Source organism: Diorhabda sublineata, chromosome 2 (assembly GCF_026230105.1).
Source record: "Diorhabda sublineata isolate icDioSubl1.1 chromosome 2, icDioSubl1.1, whole genome shotgun sequence".
NCBI lineage: Eukaryota > Metazoa > Arthropoda > Insecta > Coleoptera > Chrysomelidae > Diorhabda > Diorhabda sublineata.
Genome location: NC_079475.1, coordinates 20,024,015 through 20,048,625, shown reverse-complemented (window position 1 = coordinate 20,048,625; position 24,611 = coordinate 20,024,015). Strand labels below are relative to the sequence as shown.

The following is a 24,611-nucleotide window of genomic DNA, read 5'->3' as shown; positions in this document are numbered from 1 at the left end:
TATATCAAAAGGTCTAAGAAATAAGAAATTAAAGAAATTTATTTTTATATTTCTACAAATAAAAAGAAAAATCAATCTAATCAAAGTACTTTTCAATCGATATATTCAAATCAACACCTAATAGTAAAAGTATTATATAAAGTATAGCTAAAAAAAACTTGGTACATGTTTCATAGAATGTTGTTCCTTTCAACTTTCCCATAATTGTTTTAGAGACTTTATTTTTAGACACAATTACATGGTGTTGTAGCGGTTGCAGACTACTATTTGTTAATGTGGCTTGCACACAGTACGGTTACATATATGACATAAATTTGAAAATTTTTTAATCAGTTTTCTACTATCGCAGTATTTTGACGGCCAAGAAAATAATCAATTTTTTTCGAAGTTGTTTTGATAAAGTAGGTACTAAAACTCTATCTCTAAGATGTTGTTTGAAGTGTTCTTTTCCAACCTCTATGATGAATCTGCCGTGCGAAACATTCTGTTCGTTTTTAAGAAGCTTTTAGAATTACGTATCCATTAATTATTACAATATACATAACATAATACCATTTCACTAAAGTCCAGCGACGACATGTTCTGCCTGTTCTGTAAATCAAAAGCATCCACACCTCCCTTTGTACTACTATAAAATACTATAAAATACCATCTACCATGTTAACATCGATGACAATATTATGACAGACTTGTTTTTCTTCGGTACGTAAGACGCAATAGTCATATCACCAGTAAATCCAAATAATACCTACTTCGTATGCTCTCCTAGAAAGAAATTCGGAAGGAATCTCTATTTTGATTTTTAAAGGTTCCAGCGTAAGTACGACCGACTTTCTGCAGTTTTTTTACCAGCTCTATTGACGTAAACCAGTTTTCACTAGATACACTTCGATTGAGACAAGAAGATTTATTGTTATTAGAAAATTTTACAATTTTATCGACAAATTAACACAATTTTATATTAGATAATATGAAAATATAAAATAAAAATTTGGCTTAATAATAATAATTATAATATATATAATATCTTACTTCACACTAATTGAATTATGCTATTCTATTGAGTCTATGGTAAATTGTAGTATTCTGCTACAGAATAAGCAGAATTATTAACAATTACCATGCAATTTTAATGGAATTCATTTTGTTTTAGGTGCAAGTTTGATGTTCCTTGTAGGTACTCGGAAAGACCATCACCCTATAGTAAACAGTAACTCAAACAACTGTAATCTCAATAATTGTACGATAGCAAACTTAAACGACTGCGTTTGTACTATAGGTCCTTACAATCCCATCTATACGCCAGACATCAACCCTTACAACTTCTACCGACACGGAAGTAATCATTATGAGCGAATATTTTCGAATTGTTCGGATCACTTCGATAAATCTGTATATAGACATTCATTTAGACAACGAAGAGATCCTCATATCCAATATTTACCAAAAAGTCTAAGCTATGCTGCCAATATAAATCATTCTCCTCACTATGCTCCTAATGCTTGTAATAAACAAGAATGTATCAGATACGCTTCTTTGCCGAGAATGAAGAAGAACGTATTACGACCTAGTAAAAGCGTGCCGGAAGGTCTGGCGAGGTGTGAATATTACAGAACGTGTAGAAGGCCAATTGTTAGAAATGTTCAAGTGATAGAACAAATTACGACCTCCGTGTAAATTATATGAGACAAAGTATTTTTAATTAACCATTAATGAGTGCCTTATGACTTATTTTTTGTTGTGAAGAATATTTTTACCTTAGTAATTCAAGTAACTTTCTGAATGAAACACAGGTTTATTGATAAAAAATCATTTTATTTCCCAAGGAACTCTCCTTCAAAAACCATATTCGTTGTTAACGTTTTTCCAATTTGTTTATCGATTGCAGAAAATAAAGTTGCTCAAGGTCATCAATAACAATTATTTATAACATGACTCCAAATCCAATCGAATATTCAAATATACTTCTGGCATACTATTTCTTTAGTTTTTAAAACAATAAATAGTCACAGTGGACTAAATCCGACGAATAGCAATTCATATGCTATTCATTGATTTTTCTTGTGCTGTGTGCACCCTCGCATTTTACTAGAACAAAACAACTTCTTGCTTGATCCTTAATTTTTTTTAAATCTTTATTAAATAAGTCTTTCTGTTTGGTGTTGCTTGGTTTACCCGATTTGGGTATAAAGACAACCCTTACTTCCCTCCACCTTCTCGGAACATGTCCGATTTCAATAAGCACTTCCATTATCTCACCCAAATCCTTCTGCAGCATGATCGGCAGGATCTCGTCCGTTCCTCCAGACTTATATAGGCCGAACGAGCCCACCGCCCACGCTACCCTCTCCTTGATGATTGCTCTTCTAATCAACTCCTCATTGTGTTCTGGAATCGTTTCCCTTTGCGTCTTTGGCATTTGGTTTTCGATATCCTGGCATCGCGGAAGTGAGTTCCCATCAGTAGCTCCAGTGTTTCACTGCAAACTAGCTTTATAAGCTTGCCAAAGGCTATCATCTTCTTTGTTTCGCTTTGCCATATTGTACAGCCTTGGACAAGATTTCCTAAAAGCTTTGAATAATATGTCACTTAGTGTGCCGACCGTTTCTTCGAGCTTCTCAATTGATAGCTGTACGGGTCTCGAGTCCCGTCTGATTCTCGTCTACCCGATTTTCTTCCCCACGATCTCTACCATTCCCGTCCAGTCGGTTTTCCGAGGATTCCTGAAGGGTTCGTGGTTGATTTCGAACGATATTCTCTTAATGAAAATATTCCTGGACCAAAACTCCATTTCCAGTTTCAAGTACACAAATAAAGAATAGTGTAAGTGTGATTGTTAGTGTTGGTGTAGCGGTAGTGAAACAATGTGTTCAGTATAAATATCGCCAACTTATTTCAAGAATATTTTCGCAGCTTTCGTATCTCCTCAAAATCTTCAGTTCACGAATTAACCACATTAACCTCACGTACCTGCGTTATTTCTATCCAAATTAATTTTCTCATAGTTTGATTCCTATAAAATTTGTTTTCTTACTCAAATGAACAAAGGTGGTCTCTAACATAATTCTCATTAACAATTCCATAATAAATAATTTAAAGGCAAGATGTTGAGTAGTACTTATTTGATACAACTGGACCTGCCGGACGCCATGTGATGAAAATATAAAAGTAAGAGATCTCCATCGCTTTTCTTTGATTCAGGTTGCATCGCATTGCATTGAATTTGATATTAATTGATAAATAATTTACCTCCTGATTCTCATGCGAACTAAAAATGGCAGGTATCAGTATTATAAATGTTATTTGTGATCTATTACATTGTCAATTAACATCCTTTTATAATATTATGACAAATGAAAAATGTTGAAAAGTCAATATCGAATATTCACAATTTGCACAAAGATATTGGACTGTGTATTCATTTCAAAAGATGCAGAGAATAAGTCATATGTTTCTCACGATTTTAGGTGCTATTAGTTCTAGTCATTAGAATAATGAATATTTTTTAAAAGACATTCAATTTGTTATAAATAAAATATATAATTTATACTGTATAAATCATTACAAGTATTCAAATTTATCCGCCAAATCTTGATAACAAAGTAAAGTGGAAAACTGTAATCCGTATTTTTATTAAAATATACACAAAAAGGAAAGCAATAAATTTGGAACTATTTTATTCATTCACAAACACTACCCCTATGGTAAAGTCATATTGTATCAACTTGTAAGGCTAGTATATTATACGATTTGTCTAAAAAGTTTCCAACCTTATAAAAAAAACGACATTATTTTCTATAATCATCGGCGATCCCCAATGTGTAATCAGGTGCCTTGTTCTGATGGGAAAACATTTTTTATTTCCCTAAATGCGCCCGCTTCTTTGCAATTTTTTTCTTTACATTCTCAAGCGTAATATTCTTCTATTATTCATTCACTATTACAGGAGTGTAGTAGTGTAGTCAGTATATGGCAAATGCATTCTTTTGATCTCCAATAGCCTCTTCAATCTCTCTAACCCCTATTTAAAGATTATCGAATATCATTTGGAGAATGATTTTCGATGATATCGAAAGTTGCCACAGTTTTTAGCGGTGCCTAATGCTCGTCGTCAGTAAAGCAAACATTTGAATTCAGCTGTCCAAAATTTTTCGGTTGTAAATGATATTACAAACTCTCCGTACACAGTGTCCAACTCTTCTTCCATTAACGTACGTGTATTGCTATTCAAAATGAAATATTTAATAACAGATCGTTGTTGAATTTTTCCATTATCAAAAAAATCTTCTCAATCTCTCATATGGTTGTAAAATGGACACCAAGCTTCTAAAACGATTGAAATTTCAGTGAGAAATGCTCAGTGCACGCAAAAATATATTTCCGAACTTATACGAAGGTTGTTACTACAACACTGATTTGAATATGGAAAATCAGTGACGAATCATGGATTTATACATATGAACCCAAAACTAAAGAACAATCGAATGAATTAGTTTTTTGAAGACGATCCAAATCCAAAAAACGTTGGTCGTGCTCGAAACACTTCTAAGCAAATGGTCACCTGTTTATTCGGATAACTGCACAAGTTGGCACCCTTCCATTAGAGCAACCTAGAGTAGTCAACTCTCAAATAGTACACAAGCATTTGTTTGCGAGAAGTGTTTGGAAAATCAGAGAAACCAATCGCGGAAAGCGAATCATATTCCACGTAACAATGCGAGCTCACACACATATCTCTCACACATCATTCAAACAAAAACATTTTTGAATAGTCAAAACATCGAATTGATGGGTCATCCACTGTACAGTCCTTGTTTGGCATCCAATAATTTCTTCTTATTTTTGGAAGTCAAAAATAAATTGCGAGGTGGCGGATTTCTACACCTGTATAACTTCGTAGATCGCCTTTTTATTTTGAAGGTGATTTAGAACGTTGTTTTCTCGTTGGTACTAAGATAACTATTTTCTTACTCAATGAGTACTGTATTCTATAATCACTTACGTTAATTATTACGTACTAAGTTAGGTTGAGTATTTAATACATCTAAATCTTAACTATAGGTTCTCCCTATTGATTATTTTTTAAGATATATCTCATTATTGTTCATTGCTGCCAATGTATAGTAACTATCTTTTTCTTGTGACTATTTAATTGCTGGAACCTAATTTTTAAATTAGATACCTACTCGTATAAATAAGCGTGACACAATGCAATATACAAATACTGTCCCTAATTAGAACTAAACAATTTGAAATGATAATTATAATGATTCAATTTGGAAAATTCATTGAGTCACTTTTCAATTTTGTTAAAAGAAAATTTCAGATACAAAAATTTTGGCATAATAAGATAAACAACTTTTCTTATGAACTACAAACAAATGACGTTTTCGTATGATTGTATATTTTAGTGAAATTTCATCCTTGAACTGGATAATAAGCTTCGAACCTCCCGTGTACAGCTGCTCTCATCCATTATTTGTCAGCTACAGCGCCATCATCACTCATCCATCTTGCTTCGAATCTTCTTATTCTTCTTTCCACTTATCAAGGTCTTCATATGTGACATAATATCTATATTTTATCGTGTATCTATCACTTTGTTCTTATTCTTATTCTTCTTTGTTTCGCTATTCTCTACATAATGTCCATCACTCAAGATCTTCTACGTATTTCAATTTAGATGAAGGTGATATATTTAACATATGGTTTTAAAGAAAACTTTTACCGTCAACTTCATAATTGAAATTTGATCCACATGAATGGTATAATGTATCACTTTATTCAGAAGTGATAAAATAACTTAATTCCACTAGTAATGGAAAATATAATCTTAAAATAATCACACTTTACTCATTTATTATTTCTATTAACATTTACGTTAATAGATATTTCGTTCTCTGTACAACATATTTTGCTTCGTCTGCATTAAGAATAAGCTTGTAGTTGTCATTAGTTCCATAACAGATAGTGCACGTTTAAGTTCTCGATGAATATGTGGAATTAATAGATTTCTCTTCTTGATTAGCACCAGCAGAACCTCAAATTTTTTGTCTTCATCGAGTAGTGATGAGCGATACTAACCTTAGTCTTTATTTAGCAAAACAAAAAACAAAATAAAAGCCAACTGAAGGTATACAAGATCTAGACTAAGACTGATTATGCAATGTTAGATACGTGATAATTATAATCAAACTAGAAAAAACATTACGTAAGGTAATTACCGGTTCAGGAGATAGAGTACCATACCTGAAATTGTTCAGTCGTTGACTGTGAACAACTGTAACTAAGGTTAAGCAAGTTTGAAATTTCGACTCCATATATTGTATTATAAAGAATCATGTTATATTTGTATCTCAAAATTTCGCTAACGCGACACCAAGAACAAGAACACACGGTAGAATACATTGCATACCTACTCGATTCCGACGTGCATAATAAAGAGTTGCTATCGATTTCCATCGTTTATTTCAGTAAAATATTGTAAACTGTTTTTTGCAAATAAAATATATTTGAGATTCATTCATCTCTGATATTAGAATTTGTCTCTCGAACTTCTATCCTGCTATTAAATACTCTTGTTGAATAGAATACTATCTAAAACACTTAAATTCACTTCTAATTCATATAGACTCTTTTTAGCGGTGGGATGAATTTATAGACACGATTTTCTCATTTACTTAATTTCTTCAAACACTTACGAAACAATATACTAAGCACTAAACACTAAACTACTCGCTATTTATTATAATTATCTACTTAACTATTCACTAACTTATATTTATTTAAATTCACTGGTTACTTTTCACTATTTTCACTATGCCATTCAATTATTTACTGACTGATATACAAGCGACTATGTATACAAAAAGAAGTAATCGATAATTAGGCTCTAGAAAGTGACCAAATGAAAAGGTTCCTAGAAATCGATTCAATAAAAACAATATAAGTAAATCGTCGCTCTAAATAAGTCACAAAAAAAGAATATCAAAGGTTTCCCCTTTATTCCCACGAAGTTAGTACCAGGCGCATGCACCAAATTTTCGATTCTATTGAAATAATCAAACTGAACCGGCTTCGCGGTCCATGTTAAGGACAAGTTACCAACTACAATACACTACTTATATTTGCCAGGATTCTTGGATCTCATTTAAACGATCAAATAAATTTCAATACCTCAACGTAAGTCAAAAGGTGATGTATACACGAATTTTATAAATTCGTACCATTATCCTTGTCAGGGCACCAGGATAGCATGTATAAAATTTTTGGACGATTACATGAATTCAAAATTCCGCACACTTGTTGAGAACATAGTATAGGATAACATGTAACGTAAAATCAGGCAAAAATATAAAATTGAAAATAACAAAATTCAACAATCAATGTCTATATTTTTTATTGAATAACAAAAACTCTACATAGAAAGTTTGATTTGTAATATACTTATCAGAAAATAAACGAGATTACAGTCTTCCCAAAATTAAACTTGTAATATTTCATAAATTAAATTTATTAGAGCAATATTGGAACGGTTGTGAAGTATAACATTTATGTATTGAACTCCTTAAACTCGCTTTAATATCTTGATAGTACGGCTTAGTTTTTTTTATGAGACACACTTGTCTGCTCTAAATTTTATATGATAGACTCTTTTCATAGTTATTGAATGAGGAATCAATTTTTGTCAAAACCTATGTCAATACAAAAGGCAATCTTATGTAAGGCTGATGAAAACTGATTAAGTGATATTTTTCCCCGTAACTGTCAAGAAACAAGTAGCGCAACATATAGTTTTTAGATAGACTCAAGTGAATTTCACTGTTACCTTCAGCTGAATACATTCCTTTGAGCTTACCCTGATCCAGGGAGAACATGCCTAGAATAGCTTATTTTAAGAACATCAGATAACTTTCAAGGTTGTATTTCATTTCAAACAATCTATTTAATGTCTACTGGATATTTAGTTCTTCTGGATCAATTGAAGATAGATTAAATAGTTGAAGAAAGCTTCAGAGAGAATACTGAATACACTGTTTACACCACCACTCAATTTCTGAAGAGAAGACCGATAACTTGGCACGTCAGACAGTGTAATTGTGAATGTTGCTATAGTGGTGGTGTAAACAATGTATTCAGTATGAATATCACCAACGTTCCAGAAATTCCAACTTACTTCAAAGAGAATAACCAAATAAAATGCTCAAATAGGAAAACTCGGTACGGCAAACATTAGGGTATTAATCAAGATATTGAGCGACTAATTTACACAGAGAATTGAAGACACTGTATTATATCTCTATCAATTAAGTGTCTCTTTTGTGTACTCCTAATATCTAAAAAAATTTCCTCGTATAATACAATCAGCATGAGCAAGTAAACTTCTTTAACTTCCCACTCCCTACGAAATGCAACTCCCAAGTTTGAATAAGAATATTCAAAATGTAGGCAAGTTTCACATATATTGAACATATAAGACAAAACATCATCTTATTATATATTCAATAGTTAAAGAAAGCATTTTGATCGATTTCAAAATAATGTTCATCTGCATTTAGGATGTGTCGCAAACAGAACAAATAAGTTGGGTTTTTCTTCATTTGTAAAAGCATTTGTTAAAGGATCATAAAAAAATGAAAAATTTATAGCTTAGACATCCAACACTCTCATGGATAATCTTATGATAATAGTTCTAATATAACTGGCAGCTATAAATGATTAAAATCCACAATTGTAAGAAGGAATGAGGAGACTACTAGCTACTCAACGTTTCAAATAGGTTCAATCACTTTGATTTCATGACATAAAAAAGCTGTAAACAAAGAATTAACAGAAAATATCCGTATTCCTCTATGAATCAGATTTATCGAATGGCATATGAAATTAATGGTGAAGAAAGGATAATTAGGAGGAAACGTACTGGGTTCATGAGTTGAACCGCGTTGGAAATTTGAAATTGCTCGATATTTTTGTTTGCACTTCGAAACAATTATCAAGAAAAGATGGTGAGGTCTATTCAAAAACCTAGTTTTCAAAATTTCCGATTCCAAAATTATTGGATGAATAATCACACCAAGTGACATGAGGCTCTTGATAATAGCTTCAAAATGGATATCAAAACTCCGATAAAATTATTATTTCCACTTCAACAATTGTCATTGTATCTATGTCCATCTCTATTTGTGAGAATTCAACACCCAAAGATGCTTTTTGGCTTGCAGTAAAAAAACTTATAGCAGCTCAGAATGTAGAGATGGCGAGTATCTTCTTCGTATCACAAGGACAAAGCAATTGAAATTAAAGAAATCGGCAACAAGGCTTGCCTACTACTTCTGTATTATATTTTCAACTAGTATGTTCCGTGAAAGAAAGTTTCCAATAATCCCAATGGCAACTTCCGTAGACTTTTTTATATATTTTGAGTAACTAGAAGTACTGTACAACACTTTTATTTACAATCTAGTATTGATATGGAAAACTTCTTTATGGAGCCTATCAGTGAAGAATGTTGGTCATCATCATAGCAATCTATTCTAATATATTGTATCAGCAGCAATGTGAAAGAGTTGGAAGGAGGTTTTATTCAACCAATTTCTGAGGATAAGAACCTTAGAATTTTCATCTTCTTGGAGGAACGCATATCTAGGTTCGTTTCGCATTATGTGGCCGTAGTATTGTAGTTTGTCAGTTTTTATGGTTACTAATACTTCTCATTCACTTTTTATTTTTCTGAGGACTTCTTCATTTGTAATCCGGGCGTTCCAAGGTATCTTGAATATTCGTCTATAGAGCTATATTTCGGATGATTCCAATTTTTTGCAAATATCTTCATTCAAGGTCCAAGACTCAACTCCATAAAAAATAATAGCGAAAACGTAGCAACACAGCATTCGTATTTTTATTTCAAGATAGACATTGTGAGTCTTAAAGAAGGCTCCTATCCGGTTAAAAATGGATCTTGCCATTCAGACGCGTGCCCTTATTTCCTGATTGTTGATCTAATCGTTGTTTTATTATAGTATCAAGGAATCATTATTGTTTTGATTCTTTCTATTGGAACTTGATTGATATAGAATATAGAGTTTATATAGTTTAGTATTTGTAATATTGATATTCAGTCATTCACTCATTGTGACCGTTAACACTAACGTTACCCCCAGATTTTGTAACTAAATCTTCTGTATTGTTATCAAATACAATGGTGTATTCTGCATATCTGATGTCTAGCCTGGATCCATTTATTAGTACACCTTTTTCTGCCTCATATAAGGCTTAGCCGAGTACCCGCTCCGAGTACAAGATAAATGGAGATAATATACAGCCTTGGAAGGACCTCTCTTATTATTTCCACTTTTAAATATCTGCATCATTTTTCTATTATTCATTTGATCGAATATTACTTCATAGTCTACTAAAGATGCAAATACATCGCAATTTACGTCTCTGCATCTTTGCATCAGGATCTGTACTAATAACAATGCTTCCGTCATACCAACAGCATTTCTAAACCGGAACAAGCTGGAGGATATATACCGTTCACGTAATTTGTAAATTCTTCTGTGGATTGATCTGAGAAAGAGCTTCATGGCGCAAAGAACTAATCTTCTTCAGATTTCTTGGCGTCTGATTTGTGAGTAAGTGCAATGAACTGAGATTTCAACAATTCTGATGATATTCTTCCAGAATCATATATGTTGAGCACCTATGTAATCAGGGCTATCGTTTTGGTATCAAGAAGTTCAAGGAATTGTGATTGTACGTAATCAGGACCTGCTACTTTGTAATCTTTTAGTTGCATTATTGCTGCTTGGACTTGTTGTTGTTGGGTTTCTATTCCTTTCTCTATGTAAAAGTTATTTCTTCATTCTTCTAATAATTTTTCAAGATACGCTTTCCAATGTCTGATTTTGTCTTCTTTATTCATGATTATAATGCCATTAGTATCTGTTAATATTCTTTGTTGCATTCGTTTGAATCCGCCAGTAAACACTTTGATTTGTAGTACATTGTGGCTCTCATGTTTTTTGCAAAGCTTCAAAAAGCAAATAAGAAGTTCAAAAGTGCTAAGTCGAAAAAAATAGCTGAGTATGCTACGAACTTACGTAGTCTGCTATATAAATTGAGATGCCGACATGTATGTCTCTTAATACGAAATTTCTTGTTATTACTAACTGAATATCGTAATTTAATGAATAAATCTATAATAAAATGCATGCAATTATCTCGTTAATATTTTGATAAAGGTTTTATTCATATTTTGTTACATTGTGAAAATTGAGATGTATTTGTTGCGTGATGTTGTAAAGTATTATTATTATTTTTCATTGAATATATTAGATACCTGTATTATACATAAATGATGCAATAATGCTTTTACTTTATTCTTATCATAACAACCGCTTGGTATGGAGCAAGACAACATGCTATGCGAAATAAGACGCAATGGCATTGTTTGCGGATGTGATTTCGAAACTGTTTAATAGCCGATTGCATGCGCCCTTTCATTATTGTTATTCGCGATTGGCTCAATTATAAATTTTCAGAAAACACTTAATTATTAAGTACTAATCAATTGTAATATATTGCGCTAAAAGAACGGTTCAGTTGCTAATAATACGCGGTAAATCAACATCTTGAATAAGTTTCTAATCAATCATGCGCATATCATCGTCTCTAAATGTGATAACTAATTTGAAATCTATTCTAAATTTATCCCACGAACATAGCATTCGTTCGCGTGTCCAATTTCGAATAAGTTTACAGACTAATCGCATCCGAACTAAAATTATCGTTTGTCGTTAACCCAGTTCTGAATTTTCAATAACACTTACGGGTTCGCAGATCACATCGATTACGTTAATTATTGATTACGAATGAATTTTAGCAATTCTGGGGCTGTGTTAGAGAGCTAAAACTTTGTTCGATTATTCATCGTTCACGGTAAATTAGATTTATAAATAGGTTCGTAATCAAGCACGCGTATAAAAGCGATCTTGAATTGGTTACCAACGAATTCGGAATCGGTTCTATATTTGACCCGCGAACACAATTCGCATATCTTGATTTCCTACACTCACAAATGAAGCTTAGATGATCGAAACCTAAAACAGTTCAATCGGTTTGGGTCGTGCCATTTCTTTTGCTTTTGTTACAATTTTTATAGTCAACTAAATGTTAAATCAACTGATTAATTGGATCACTTGAGAAAACCTTTACGTCTCGTGATTTTTGTTACCCTCTACTTTTATTATGTTCGCCACCAAAGAGAAACAAAAATAATTAGTTTTACTGAGAATTCATACTGCAACGGTAAGAACTTTAAATAATGTCAAACAACGTGCAATATTTATTAATTTTTCATTTTTACTCGTGAGATATTGCAAAGTTTTTACTGGTTGTTTTTCTTCATGTCAAGCGGTTTTATGCGATAATTTGTTTTTTGTATTGGAAAATAAAATTTAAAATTAATAAAATAATATGATTTTATTGAAAATGGATTGCTATAGGAAATTAACGAATCTCGTACCAATTCATTTATGTCACAATTTTTATTTGATCCCACTTTTTATTATCACTGAAAACCGTACAAAAATACAATTAGCCCTAGCATACATTTAAATGTAATTGAATTTTTGTTGGTAATAGAATAAAATTGTACATAGCTCTAGTAATGAGGGAACAAATACACTTAATAGTAATAAATAGTCGAATTGGTGTATAATTTGCAGGATTATGAAAGCAATCGTTTTCATACAAAAAATTATAAAAAAACTGTCATTTCAGCAAATTAAAACGAAACGTATATACTCAAATTTGAAATAATTTTTATGCTACATCGTTACACCTTTTTCCACACATCGGATAGTTTCATAATTCCATCGGCATTTTAGTGGTAACGTCTAATTTATTGTCCAATTGCTTTCCATCAAAAAAGTTCTGCAGAGACCTAAATGGTTAAAACAATTAATATCGTGGCTCAAGATTCAGTGCGTAGACTCGCTGTCGTGGTGGAACATGGAGTCCGCTCCGGAAGTTTTTTTTTGTTTTTTGAATTTTGTCCTTCACATCTTCGTTGCAAAAGATCTACTATACCACCTAGCTCTCCTTTCCCAACTACGGATGAGGTAATATGCCTCCTCTACTTCGGCATTGACGCACGTCATTCAATTTTAGAGAAACAAACAGATCCCTAGTTTTCTTGTCTTAACACTTTACATAGTCTTTCAGTAAATAGGATGGGCCCATTATGAATCTTTATAGCTAAACAAGAACAAATTTAGTAACAGGCAACGGTCGGCGGCAATACATAGTTGAGGTCATTAACAATGAAAAAAAAAAGAAGCTTTCAAACAAATAACGAAACCGTTCTTCGTTTTTTGTGGCGAAACGAGACCTCCTAGAGTAATCTAGCGTAGACGCCGATAATACAGATTCCGATAGTAAATGAGGTGTGTGAAATGTATCAAAATAAAAGATTTCTACTATTCACCTCTGAAATAATTTCGAAATTCAATATTTCGAAAATGTATTTTGCCGTTTTTCAAGGAGAGGTTGTAACTACTGACTTGTTTCGACGTTATTACGTTTCATCAGAGCATTTTTGTCTTCAGATTCGGTCTAAAGCCCGAACGAAGGTTATTGAAAGTAGTTACAACCTCTTCTTGCAATTGCCAGTCATTGGAAGTGTTAATATCGACAAAACGGTCGATTGACATCACGCTCTTCAAACGAGTTTTAATTTGCCGAGGCATTAGCCAGGAAAGTAGTTGTTTTCTACTTCGAGAAACGGCAGAGTACAATCTGTTACGGAACTATTTTGATTTGCAATTGAGTGTGTGCCAAATTTGTTCCAGGACTTTTGACTCATGAACAAAAGATTTCAACTAAAATGGAATATAATCCATAAATCCGTTTCTGCAGTCCTAGGAGGCGAAACACATTGTAAACACCAATTAACAAGCCAATACTTCCAATCTTTACTTTCTGTTTACGCACACTTTTTCGGTAAAAAAAACACCTAAAGGACGTCACAGTTTACTGAATTGAATATTGTGCTTAGCAAATTCGGATAATATATAACTGTTAACCAGAACTGCTGCTAGCTTTTTCATCGCAATACCGATTATGCCGCCCTACGACGAGTTACTTTGAGGTTTATCAAACAATGGATAATTGATATTTTCTTAGTATGATAGGAAAAAACAGCTCAATGAAGATAAAACCTTTATTATTTTGGTTTATTGTAAATTTAAAAATTCAACTTGTATAAGTTATCTAGCGAAATATTCTATCGACTTTCTTGTATCCAAACAGTTGGAAACTGATTTAGTACTGAATGAAACATGAATGAGGTCTACTAAAACTTCGCCGATGTATTCATATTCAAATTATGTGGATGTGGATTTGTTTTTTAGACAAATTGGTAGGAAGTCTGTTTCTACATTGAGTTCGCTACCTACTTAGCTTCTAACGTCATTTGAAAGTGCTCAGCCGTGAGATAATCTGTGAACTCATCAATCAACTTTGATTGGTCATTGTGGGGTTCTGCATCATTCTGCAACTATTCAGTAAGACCTTCTTGGCTCTTCTTCTAAAACGCATATATCTTTTTTCCCAGTTACATGCATAGTTTCATGATTTAAGGCTTTGCTTATTAAAACTACCTCAATATCCTCTTGAAATATCGTTTCTAACTTGCTAACAATTACATCTAGTAAACTAGTATTTTTTCTCTTTGTACCATGTTTGCTCGTTTTTGCCATAGAAATTGCGCACCCGGAAGTTTTTTCCATTCACTGCGTACCTAGGCATCTAACCTACCAACTGAGAAAGAAGCTAAGAGGTTATTACTCTATATTCGCCAGTCCTACTTTACATTAGATACTTGGGGCGCTAACAAGCGAGGGCGGGTGGTTCAACCTTCCGGGAGGCTACATTTGATATTGCATCTCAGTTTTAACGGATGCCAATAGATAACAAAGTTAATACGATTCGGTCGAATATTTTCCTAGCAAACAAATTTCTTGCGTAAGTTGGGTGGGGAACAATACCAATGACTTAACTAATGATGAGTCACACGATTTGCCGCCCACCTGAACGTGCCGGCCGCTTTTGGTGGGCTTGTTAATAACCTTCCTAATTTTATATATTCACATTGACTTTACGTTACTATTTGTTCACCCAATTGGTGTAATTGTAAGTATCGTTGTAATTATATTATGTTCAGTATGAATATCACTAAAAATTTCAGATATTCCTACCTAGCTCTAAGCATTGACTATAAATTTAATGCTAGTTGAAATGACAGTTCATTGTTTCTGAATTTTTTGGAATTGTATTAATAATCCTGTCGAAATTATTAAATTTTTAATGTGTAACATAAACGTAGTGTGACAACATGTCTATATAGACATTTTGAACTCAATAGCTTATTTGCTAGACATCTAAAACTTTTTTTTAGAAATTCGAACAATACATTGAAATATTAAATTATATTTGCAGGGTAATAATTATCCTTCAAAAAATAATAAATTACTTCTTTTTTCGAAAAAGTTTTTTATTCATTTCCTCAACACAACAACAAAATTTTGTTAAGGAATAACACCAAAAATTTCAGATGAAATAAACAAATCTTGAAACGCAAGTTAACTCATTAATGATCTGATGATGTAGTCGAGGTGATATTGTTCTCAAAAACCTATAGTGAGACTTGAACACAACGAAAATATTTTCTAGTTTAATAAAGGTTTTATCCGAAATAATGGAAAACCCGTTTTGCTCTAGTACATAAACAATGGACTATGTATAACAAAAAAACATTACCTTGTATAATCATCAAACTCGACCCAATATAATTGAGAGCCACGACCCTGCATAATGAACGAACGAATCTGTATAATGAATTTACGCCTCTGTGTAATAAACAAACGATCTTATATAACGAAGAAACAATACCCTGTATATTGATTAAATTGGACCTTATATAATTGGTAAACACGATCCTGTATAATATACAAACGACCCTGTATAATGATCAAACTCGACTCTATATAATTGCTAAACACGACTATACAGTGTGTCCCACGACGAATTAAAACTAACTGTATATGGCAAAATACTTATAGTAAAATCAGGCAAATTTCTACGTTTGGGTTTTCGGATACGATATTTTTAACTAAAATATTTGATGGCCGACTTCCGGTTCTATAGCATAAATCTTGATATTATCGTGCACGTGCATGCTGCACGAGGTAGAATGTAGACAACTAATTGCTACTATACAGAGAAAATTCTTAGGCAAAATAATGTAGAGAGCTGCCTGGTATGACGATATCATAATAGAAACGTAAAAAATGGAACATCATACACAGATACACCCACCAACCAGAAGTAATATCACAATAATCCCTGGTTGGACGGAGATGTCAGAAGACGGCGTTTTAGTGGGAAGGCTACGGAAGTCTCTCATTTTCATCAGCGCTTCATTTTTTAATTTTAAAAATGTGAATTGGAACTACTTCTTATTCTAAAATCGATATCTACAGGTGAAAAATTCAAATGTGAGTCCAGGACATGTATTTTGTGAGTCATTTTACACCCCATAAAGCGAAAAGCTTCAATCATATCTTCCACAAGTGTTTCATAGTTCCGATAACATTTTTTGTAGTATTGCATTGTCGTTTATCATCAATCTTTTCAAAACTTATTTTTAAGATATTGGAAAGCATTACTTTCACGGTTAAGAGATTTAACAATTTTTTTATAATTTTAGATGCCAAGGTGAAACATTAATAGTTTATTGTTGAACTAATGGTGGGTAGAGTATATTTTCTAATCCTAGGTGGTCCTTTACAAAGTAAAGGCAGAAACACAATTAACATGAAAATGAGATCAACAATTTTGTTAAATAGAAAGTATATTACTATATTATATACTCGTATCTGCGATAAATCAGGACAATAATGAGAAAATAAGAAAGCACCCAAAATCTGCGTTTTCCTCTGTTCTCTATGGAATGTTCCCAGTTTCCTCTTCTAAACAAAGTTTCTCCTAACTAAGCCGCAGTTGCTGAAATTTTTGAACATTTTGCGCACAGATACATTCGCGATTTTAATTGAATTGACAGTAACGAAAGATCGAGATGGAAATCGGAAAGAGCTCGGAAGAGTGAAGAACATGTGTGATCCCACCATTCGATCCCGCACCGATCAGTTCTTTGGAGGAGAAAGAGACCTGAGTCGGATCGGAGTGGTGTATGAAAAGTGTATCCCGGTATAATTTTACTTAATGCAGGTACGGATTTGTCTTCAAGAGACTGGACTTGACGAGTTACGCTGATAACTTTTACCGCAATTAACGCGCACATAAACTCACTTATGCGCTTTCCCTACCTTCCTTATTTCCATGGTATTCCGATATATTTCAATAAAACATAATAATGTTTACATAATACTTTATTTTTAACTGAAACAATAGTAAAAAACAGTAAATGTTAGTGATATTATACGCAATTTCTTGAAATCCCAGTAATTCAGTATGTTTATTCGAAATAATTGCAAATTCACAAAAACGTTACAAATATATATGATATCATCAATAAATTCTCAAAAAATTCATCGAAAGCCTAGAAAAATATTATCCGACGTTCAACTTGATTGGGTAGTAGAATATCTAATTGGAGTATTACACTCTTTGTCCGTGCACTTCTTCGGATTGATAATAATTTTACCTTTTGCCTCTATTATTTCTGTTTGAATCTCAGCATCACTTCTGTTACAACTCACGTACATATATTTATTGCAAATAAATGTTTTTCCAGCAGGATCGGAATTGGGGAGAAAATCGACTTGGCAACACTTATCAGTTTGTTTACATTGATCTATTAACACACCATTAATAGAATTCACAATGATATCAGTACTCAGTGGAATTACTTCAGCGTCAGTGGTCACTGCAGCAATTTGATTTTTAGCTAATCTTCGATTTAAGAAACGTTTATGCCTGAAAAAGATTTTAATTGTCCTTTTTATTAATATACACCATTTTAATAGAAATAGAGGTTTTAATTTCATACCTGCTTATTGACTTCTTTTCATCAATTATCGATTTTTTGTATACAAGTGGAAATATTGTTGGAATGTAGCTTGGACTAGTTTCCTCTTCAGCCTTGCGACCCCCAACGAAATGATCACTACATATGGTATCAGTTGGTTTTGGAATCCATGGTGATCCATCAGGACTGAAATAAATTTTTCATTTATTACAAATTGTACTTGGATTATATCACTTTAATCTGTAACTTATTTTAATTATTACCTACAATTTCTTTTTATTCCTTTTGTTATCATAAATGTGTGATATTAATTTTTTATTTAATTATATTTACTACATTTATTGAAACGCAAATGCTTGGTATATTCAAAAAATAAATATCAATTTTACAGTGGAACATGCACTACTCTGAGTTGGCATTATACAGAAATATACTACAGCACTAAATACGTAGGTATTCTCATCCGCCATTTCGTGTCCTCCGATTATATAGATAGATAGTTTATTGACCCCATTCATATATATAAAATTAGTTTTTTTTATTATTTTTTTTTCTAAATAGTCTTTCATTTTATTTCCATATCTAATTCGATCTTGGGAAGAACAACTTTTTGTTTCGCCATCGTAAACGTAAAAAAATCGAAAATTCACAATGCCTTCTCCCCTAAAATATATGATTTACCAAAACTGCACAAACCTGACATTCCCCCTTAGATCGATTGTTTCAAGAATTCAAACTCCTCTCACCCCATTATCTAATTATTTGAAAAATATTTTGAAACAAATTTTATATCAAAACAAATACTATATCAAAAACATATGGGATTATAAAGAAACAATTAACAATATTAAAATTTCTAGCGAATAAGTAATTTCTTTCGTTAGATATGGTTTCTTTATATACAAATATTCATATTACAATTGTGAAAAATATATTGATAAACAAATGGGACAAAATTAACCACAGACCGACTTATTAATGATCCAGAAATTGGTTTTATTGAAATTCTTTCAGACGAAAGGTAGCTTTGAAACTGTAGTAATTCCTGAACTAAGTCTGTTTTTAAATCATTAGGATACATTTTTTCTAAAAAACTGGCTTTTTCGTCAGAACTGATGGTAACAACTCATTCATTTTGGTAAGAAATGAAAATTTTTCATTAAATCCTTGATAAGCCTCTTGCCGTTTTGCTAACTCGGATATGAGTCTATCTATGACAACGAGAAACGGATTAACCCTGAAGTAATCACTCGCAGCTATTCCAATATCTCCATCTGGTGTCTCATCAAATCTTTTTTTTCTTTTTGGTTGTCTTTTTTTCATCTCTCTTGTTTATTCTCTCCAAAAAACATCCCATACAACAACCATTACCGCCGTTTCCAGTTTTTCTGAATTCAAAAGTATTCCCGCCACTTCCTGTCGCGTTACAGGCTTTTCGGTACAGTCATCGTTGATTGATTGCAAAGTTTTAAGAACATCGTGCCAAGATTCTTTTAAACTTTTACATACATCCTCTCTAGCTGACCAACGTGTCAGATTTGCCCTTTTAACACTTTTTCCTTTTCCGATTTCAGTCATTAATTTTTGCCAGCGTTGTGTGGAGTTCACAAAAAAAACGTAGATTTCCTGTAGCAACATGAAAAGATATTGATATTGAATATTATAAGATATTGAACTAGTTTTTTATTTAATAAAAATTAGTCAATTTTAGTCAGTATTTTTTACGCATAAAGAAATTATTTTCTGAAATTGAATTTGACAAGTTGCAAACATGCTGCAGCAATCATGATTAGACCATCGATATTATATCAAGATTGAATTGGGTAAGCAGATCTCACAATTATTAGGTACACGGAGAAAACATTATAGCAGTTATCAGTGAAGAATATATGTAAAAATTACTAAATTTCGATTAAAATATCGAATCGCTATTGCGATATTCTAAAATTTCATAATCATTAATGTACAATTAGTAAAGCGTTTAGGAATTGTTCATGCAGAGATGTTGAAATATTCATTAATTAGCATTGTATATGAGAATATTTCGATTTTTCTTAAATATTTTAATTTCTCTCCAATTTTCGAAATTCGTATTATGTGTGTGTATAATAATTTTTTTTTAAATATGTAAACCGAAATAAAAAATTTATGAACTAAATTTGCCGCCCTAGGCTCCAGCCTACTCAGCCTGCTGGTAAATCCGCCACTGAATCACATACAACATTTTACCACTTGGCAGCAACGGTCCTTGTTTTTCAGGTTTTTCTTGTTCTTTCCTTGTCACATAGCTTTTTTCTGTTTATCTTAATATATTCCATTAATAAGCAAACTTGCCCACTTGACCCACCACTTACCAGCTATATGCCTACGTTAATTAAATGTTATTTCACTATTTGATTATTCATTTGACAACGTTTTTCCAGGAAGGTGTTTAATTGATTTGACTTATTTCTCCTTAGAGCTATTCCACAAGAAATGGGAAAGTGTACTTCTATTAATCCCACACAATTCAATTTTGTGACGTACAAATTACAGCCAGCATGTCACCATCCTAAGAAAGCTTTTATCTTGGTGATTGACATAAACAATGATCATGTTGAGTCCGATTAATTTTTTTTCTATTGAGTTAATATATTTCTCCGCTTCAACTTTTTGGGTCAGGTTTTCATTTTGTTTTGTTTCGCCTGGTCCAGTGCCTGGCATTTTCAAGAGAGATGTTGACTGTTGCTCGGTTTACAGTCGAGTACTAAAGTAAACCAGCAACGACGGCCTAAAAACCCGAGAATCCAATTTTCATAAGACTAGGTCAATTAAAATTAAACTTTAATGTGAATTTGTCTCTTTTAATTTGACCCATCTTGCAGCCATTTCCTTTAGAATCATCCTGCAGGCATTTTTTACGAACTTGAGTTGGTTAAATTTTGTCTCATTGGTTGCTGTTGAATAGCCAGTAGTGAATACTAGTTTGCAAATAGTCGTGGTAGATTTCAGAACAGTTTTAAATTTAAGTGCTATATTTAAAACTGCTCGCATGGACTTTACACCATCCGATTAATTTTTGCAAAGGTGAAAAAATATTTCTAGTTCTCCTTTCAAGACACTTTCATCTGGTCTTGCAGAAATGGGACACAATTTTAATAGATCGTTGTTTTAATCATTTAGGTTTTTTTTGTCCAGTGGAAAATTGAAAATGTTAAAAAAGCCGACAACATTGTTCGTGACCTCCTATACATTTTCAAATAAAAATTTAATGAGGACGTCCAATAGGGCACAAAACTCTTTTCTACAAAATGACTGAATGTCAAATTCTGTTGCATTGTCTTTATTTACATCTATTTTTTTAGGAATTATCCGCCTTCTATGGTGTTTTATAAAATCGCTTTCTGGATCATGATCAATATTTGAAGCACGTGTGATTGTGCTCTGAATTAAGTTATTAATTTCTTCACTATTTTCCCTGATTTGTCTTAAAGTATCTATCACAGACTTTGTTATCATAGCCACATCTACTAGATATATAGAGGTCTTCCTTTTCGAGAGTTTCTGTTAAAATATGTACTTTAAAAAATATATTTTTTAAAAATGTTATACACATGAGGAGGTCAAAGGAAGTGACCTTCTTATACAATGCAAGAACTTTGGCTCTTGTTTTGGTATCCATATCAAAATCGTTTTTCTATTCGAATAAAAGATCTAAAATTGCATTATATGAGATATTGATAGTTTTGAGTGTCTCTTTCTTGCAGTCGGGTTTTCGAAAGATTACAGTGTCCTGCAATTTCAAAGCCATATATTTTTATTTGTAATATTTGTTTGTATTGATCACCTGGCTTATTTGAAATAGCGGAATAAGAATACCGTATTCCACGTTATCAAATAAGGTGTTTTTAGCTTTAGCATTAGATATTATAGACCGAAAAATATGTATAAAAACATAAATCTGGCTTGTAAGTATCACAATGGACAATGGGTTCATCCGTTCATCAAGCAATTCAGAGAAGATATTTAAGATAGTAGTAAGTATTTAAGATAGACAGATTTTACTTATTTAGAAAAGGGCATGGTTTACTTCTTATGGATTTCTTACACCGTATTTAGAAAAAATCAGGTTGCAGAAGTTATTATAAGCATTGAATTTATCAAAAAACTAGACATGACACAATGTAATTTTCTTTTAGCATCTTTTATTAGTATTGAAGAAAATAGTGAACCTAGAAGGACAAAGTGGATGTGTATCGTTACACGATTACACGAGTAATTTTTTACCTATCCTAAATTTCCTAACTCGCCTAAAAATTTCCAACTTTCCCAACTTTCCCAACTGAACTACCCACTGCGAGTGGTGGGAGGCTAATAATGAATAATGTGGCTTTATAAGTTTAACAAAAATTAAAAGCACATTAGAAACGGATCCAAAAAATTACAACGGAGTAATATATCATTTTAAGAGATTGAAAAAATATTAACTGGACTTAATATGACCATTGAGTTCAATTTATAAACTTTTACGCTTGCGCATAAATACAACATAAATTAAACAGATTCCGAAGTGTGATTTATAAACGCCAATGAGAACGTCAGCGCAGGCACGAACGTAGAGTTTATAAATCCAACGATAATCACGTGATTAGAGTTGGATATATTAACACTAGTGATTGAAACTTTAATCACTAGATTTATAAACTCTACTGTTTAATTTATGTTTAACGCGACCGAGGGCGCCAACGCGGGCACGAGGAAAAAAGTTTATAAATTGACCTCGATGGTCATATTAAGTCCAGTTAATATTTCTGGTTGTATTGTTAGGGCTAATTCAGACGGTGCGAAATGGACATGAGTCACGACTATTGCGGAGCGGTGAGAACCAATCAGCACATTGACGCTGGCGTCACTAAATTCCGCAACTAGCGCGCGTCCAGAACGTATGCGTGATGAAGTGCCAATTATCACATCATTCAGTTTGTATTTTGATGTTGGTGTAGAGCTGATAATAAATCCTCAATCTTACTTCGGAATTAAATAATAAGTATAACTCATAAAATGATATGAGTCTTCCGTGAAATTGATATTTTCATGAGGATATAAATACAATTTCAAAAGATTACTCTTTATTATTTTTTCTTTCCAATAGGATTCTAACTTATGTTATTTTTGATTTTATTGTTTTCTAAATTTTGTTTTTGACGCAGTGGGAGTGACGAATGTGTTGTGTCCACTATTTTCACATGATAGCAAGAATGGAACGTCAAAATTATATCAAAATAAACAATCACAATAAAATTATTTCCAATATATCTAATTTGATTGAAAAATAATTGTTAAAAAATAATTCACAGTATTTTTTATTATAACTGTGATTGATTTTCATTCAAAAATTATTTCAATAACTTTTTCACCTAAAAGTTTTCGCCCCACATTTAAGCCGCTCCATTTGAACATAGTGGGCCAATCGCGTAACAAGTGATGCGCCCAAATGCTGATTGGCTCTCTCCGTTCTGCTGTAGTCATGTCGCACGTCCATTTCGTAACCTCTGATTCAGCCCTTAGGGTGTAATGGAAGTAGAACGTCCTGTTTCTTGTTGTAGACACTTGTCTTATACCAACCTCGTTTTATACTGATTATTGCTCCGTTTCTGCTTGCCAAAGGATACAAAATGGCGTACCATAATACTCATCTTTATACTGTGCACTACTCACTTTTTTCTCCTCACTGCATTTATCCATTTATTTCTTTTATCTATTTTCCACTTGGCTACTGGAAATCTATAAAACTTACACTTACTGTTTCTACCTGTATTTTTGCACTCAACAACACAACAACTATTATGAACCATTTTCCATTATATTTTCACGTGTTTATTTACATTGCGAGCATGATTTGACGATGTTTTAACAACATCGAGCGCTGTGATCGATTTAGTTCTCCCCACTATGTACTCCGTTCCCTGCCAATAGGTGCATAGCGACTAAACAACTGCCCAACAGGGATGCCAGATGGTTAGAAACTCATATATGTAATAATTCTACATGGACAATACGCTTAAGTGGAAAGTGTTCCGACTAAGTGAAATAAATAGTGTATCACTCTCTCTCTCCTCCAAGCACTTTACTTAGTTCTGAGCATCTCTTGCGCGCATGAAGCATGCGCAGTATAGATAAAATGTCTCGAACGAGAAAGAAAATGAGTATTGTTGGCACCGTAACGTAGGGACTTTTTTCCCATATAGTAGTATCACATATTATATGTAGAAGCTGAAATCGTCAGGTCCGTAGTAAGAAAATCGTGAGAGTAATAATTTATTTATTTACCTACTTTAACAGAAATATTAACAAAGTGTCTAATTAAATTAATTAAAGCTGTAATATAAAATAAAATTAAAAATACTTTACAAAGAAATGGTATATAAATGATGTAAAAAATAGATCTCATAAAATAAATTTATTCAGTCTGGATCTGAATCATTTTTTTGGGGATACTTTACTGCAGAATTCTATTCATTCATTTATTCATTCTGCCACTATTTAAAACTAAACTTTTTGTTTTATGGAGCCCTTCCAA

General features: G+C 32.5%; 2 protein-coding genes across 4 annotated transcripts in view; one reads left to right on the top strand and one right to left on the bottom strand.

The window, feature by feature from the left end:
* The window catches only part of LOC130452713 (monocarboxylate transporter 2-like), a 377,455-nt gene extending 372,986 nt beyond the window's left edge, over positions 1 to 4,469 (top strand). Inside the window, exon 12 of one of the 2 annotated variants that reach the window (XM_056792128.1) lies at positions 1,154 to 4,469. In XM_056792128.1, coding sequence (XP_056648106.1) covers positions 1,154 to 1,677 — 524 coding nt within the window. In that variant the 3' untranslated portion in view covers positions 1,678 to 4,469. The remainder of the gene's footprint in view (positions 1 to 1,153) is intronic. The other variant, XM_056792127.1, reaches the window with a different exon arrangement.
* Positions 4,470 to 17,440: 12,971 nt separating this feature from the next.
* Positions 17,441 to 24,020, bottom strand: LOC130452890 (THAP domain-containing protein 5-like). Of its 2 annotated transcripts, none has more exons than XM_056792391.1 (3): positions 23,657 to 24,020; positions 18,074 to 18,238; positions 17,441 to 18,000 (listed from the first exon to the last, which is right to left on the bottom strand). In XM_056792391.1, the coding sequence occupies exons 1-3, from the start codon at positions 23,725 to 23,727 to the stop codon at positions 17,646 to 17,648; spliced, it is 591 nt and encodes a 196-aa protein (XP_056648369.1). In that variant the 5' UTR covers positions 23,728 to 24,020; the 3' UTR covers positions 17,441 to 17,645. The 2 variants fall into 2 exon arrangements, with proteins under 2 accessions (XP_056648369.1, XP_056648368.1); XM_056792390.1 differs by having other exon boundaries at positions 23,750 to 24,020.
* Positions 24,021 to 24,611: the final 591 nt, after the last annotated feature.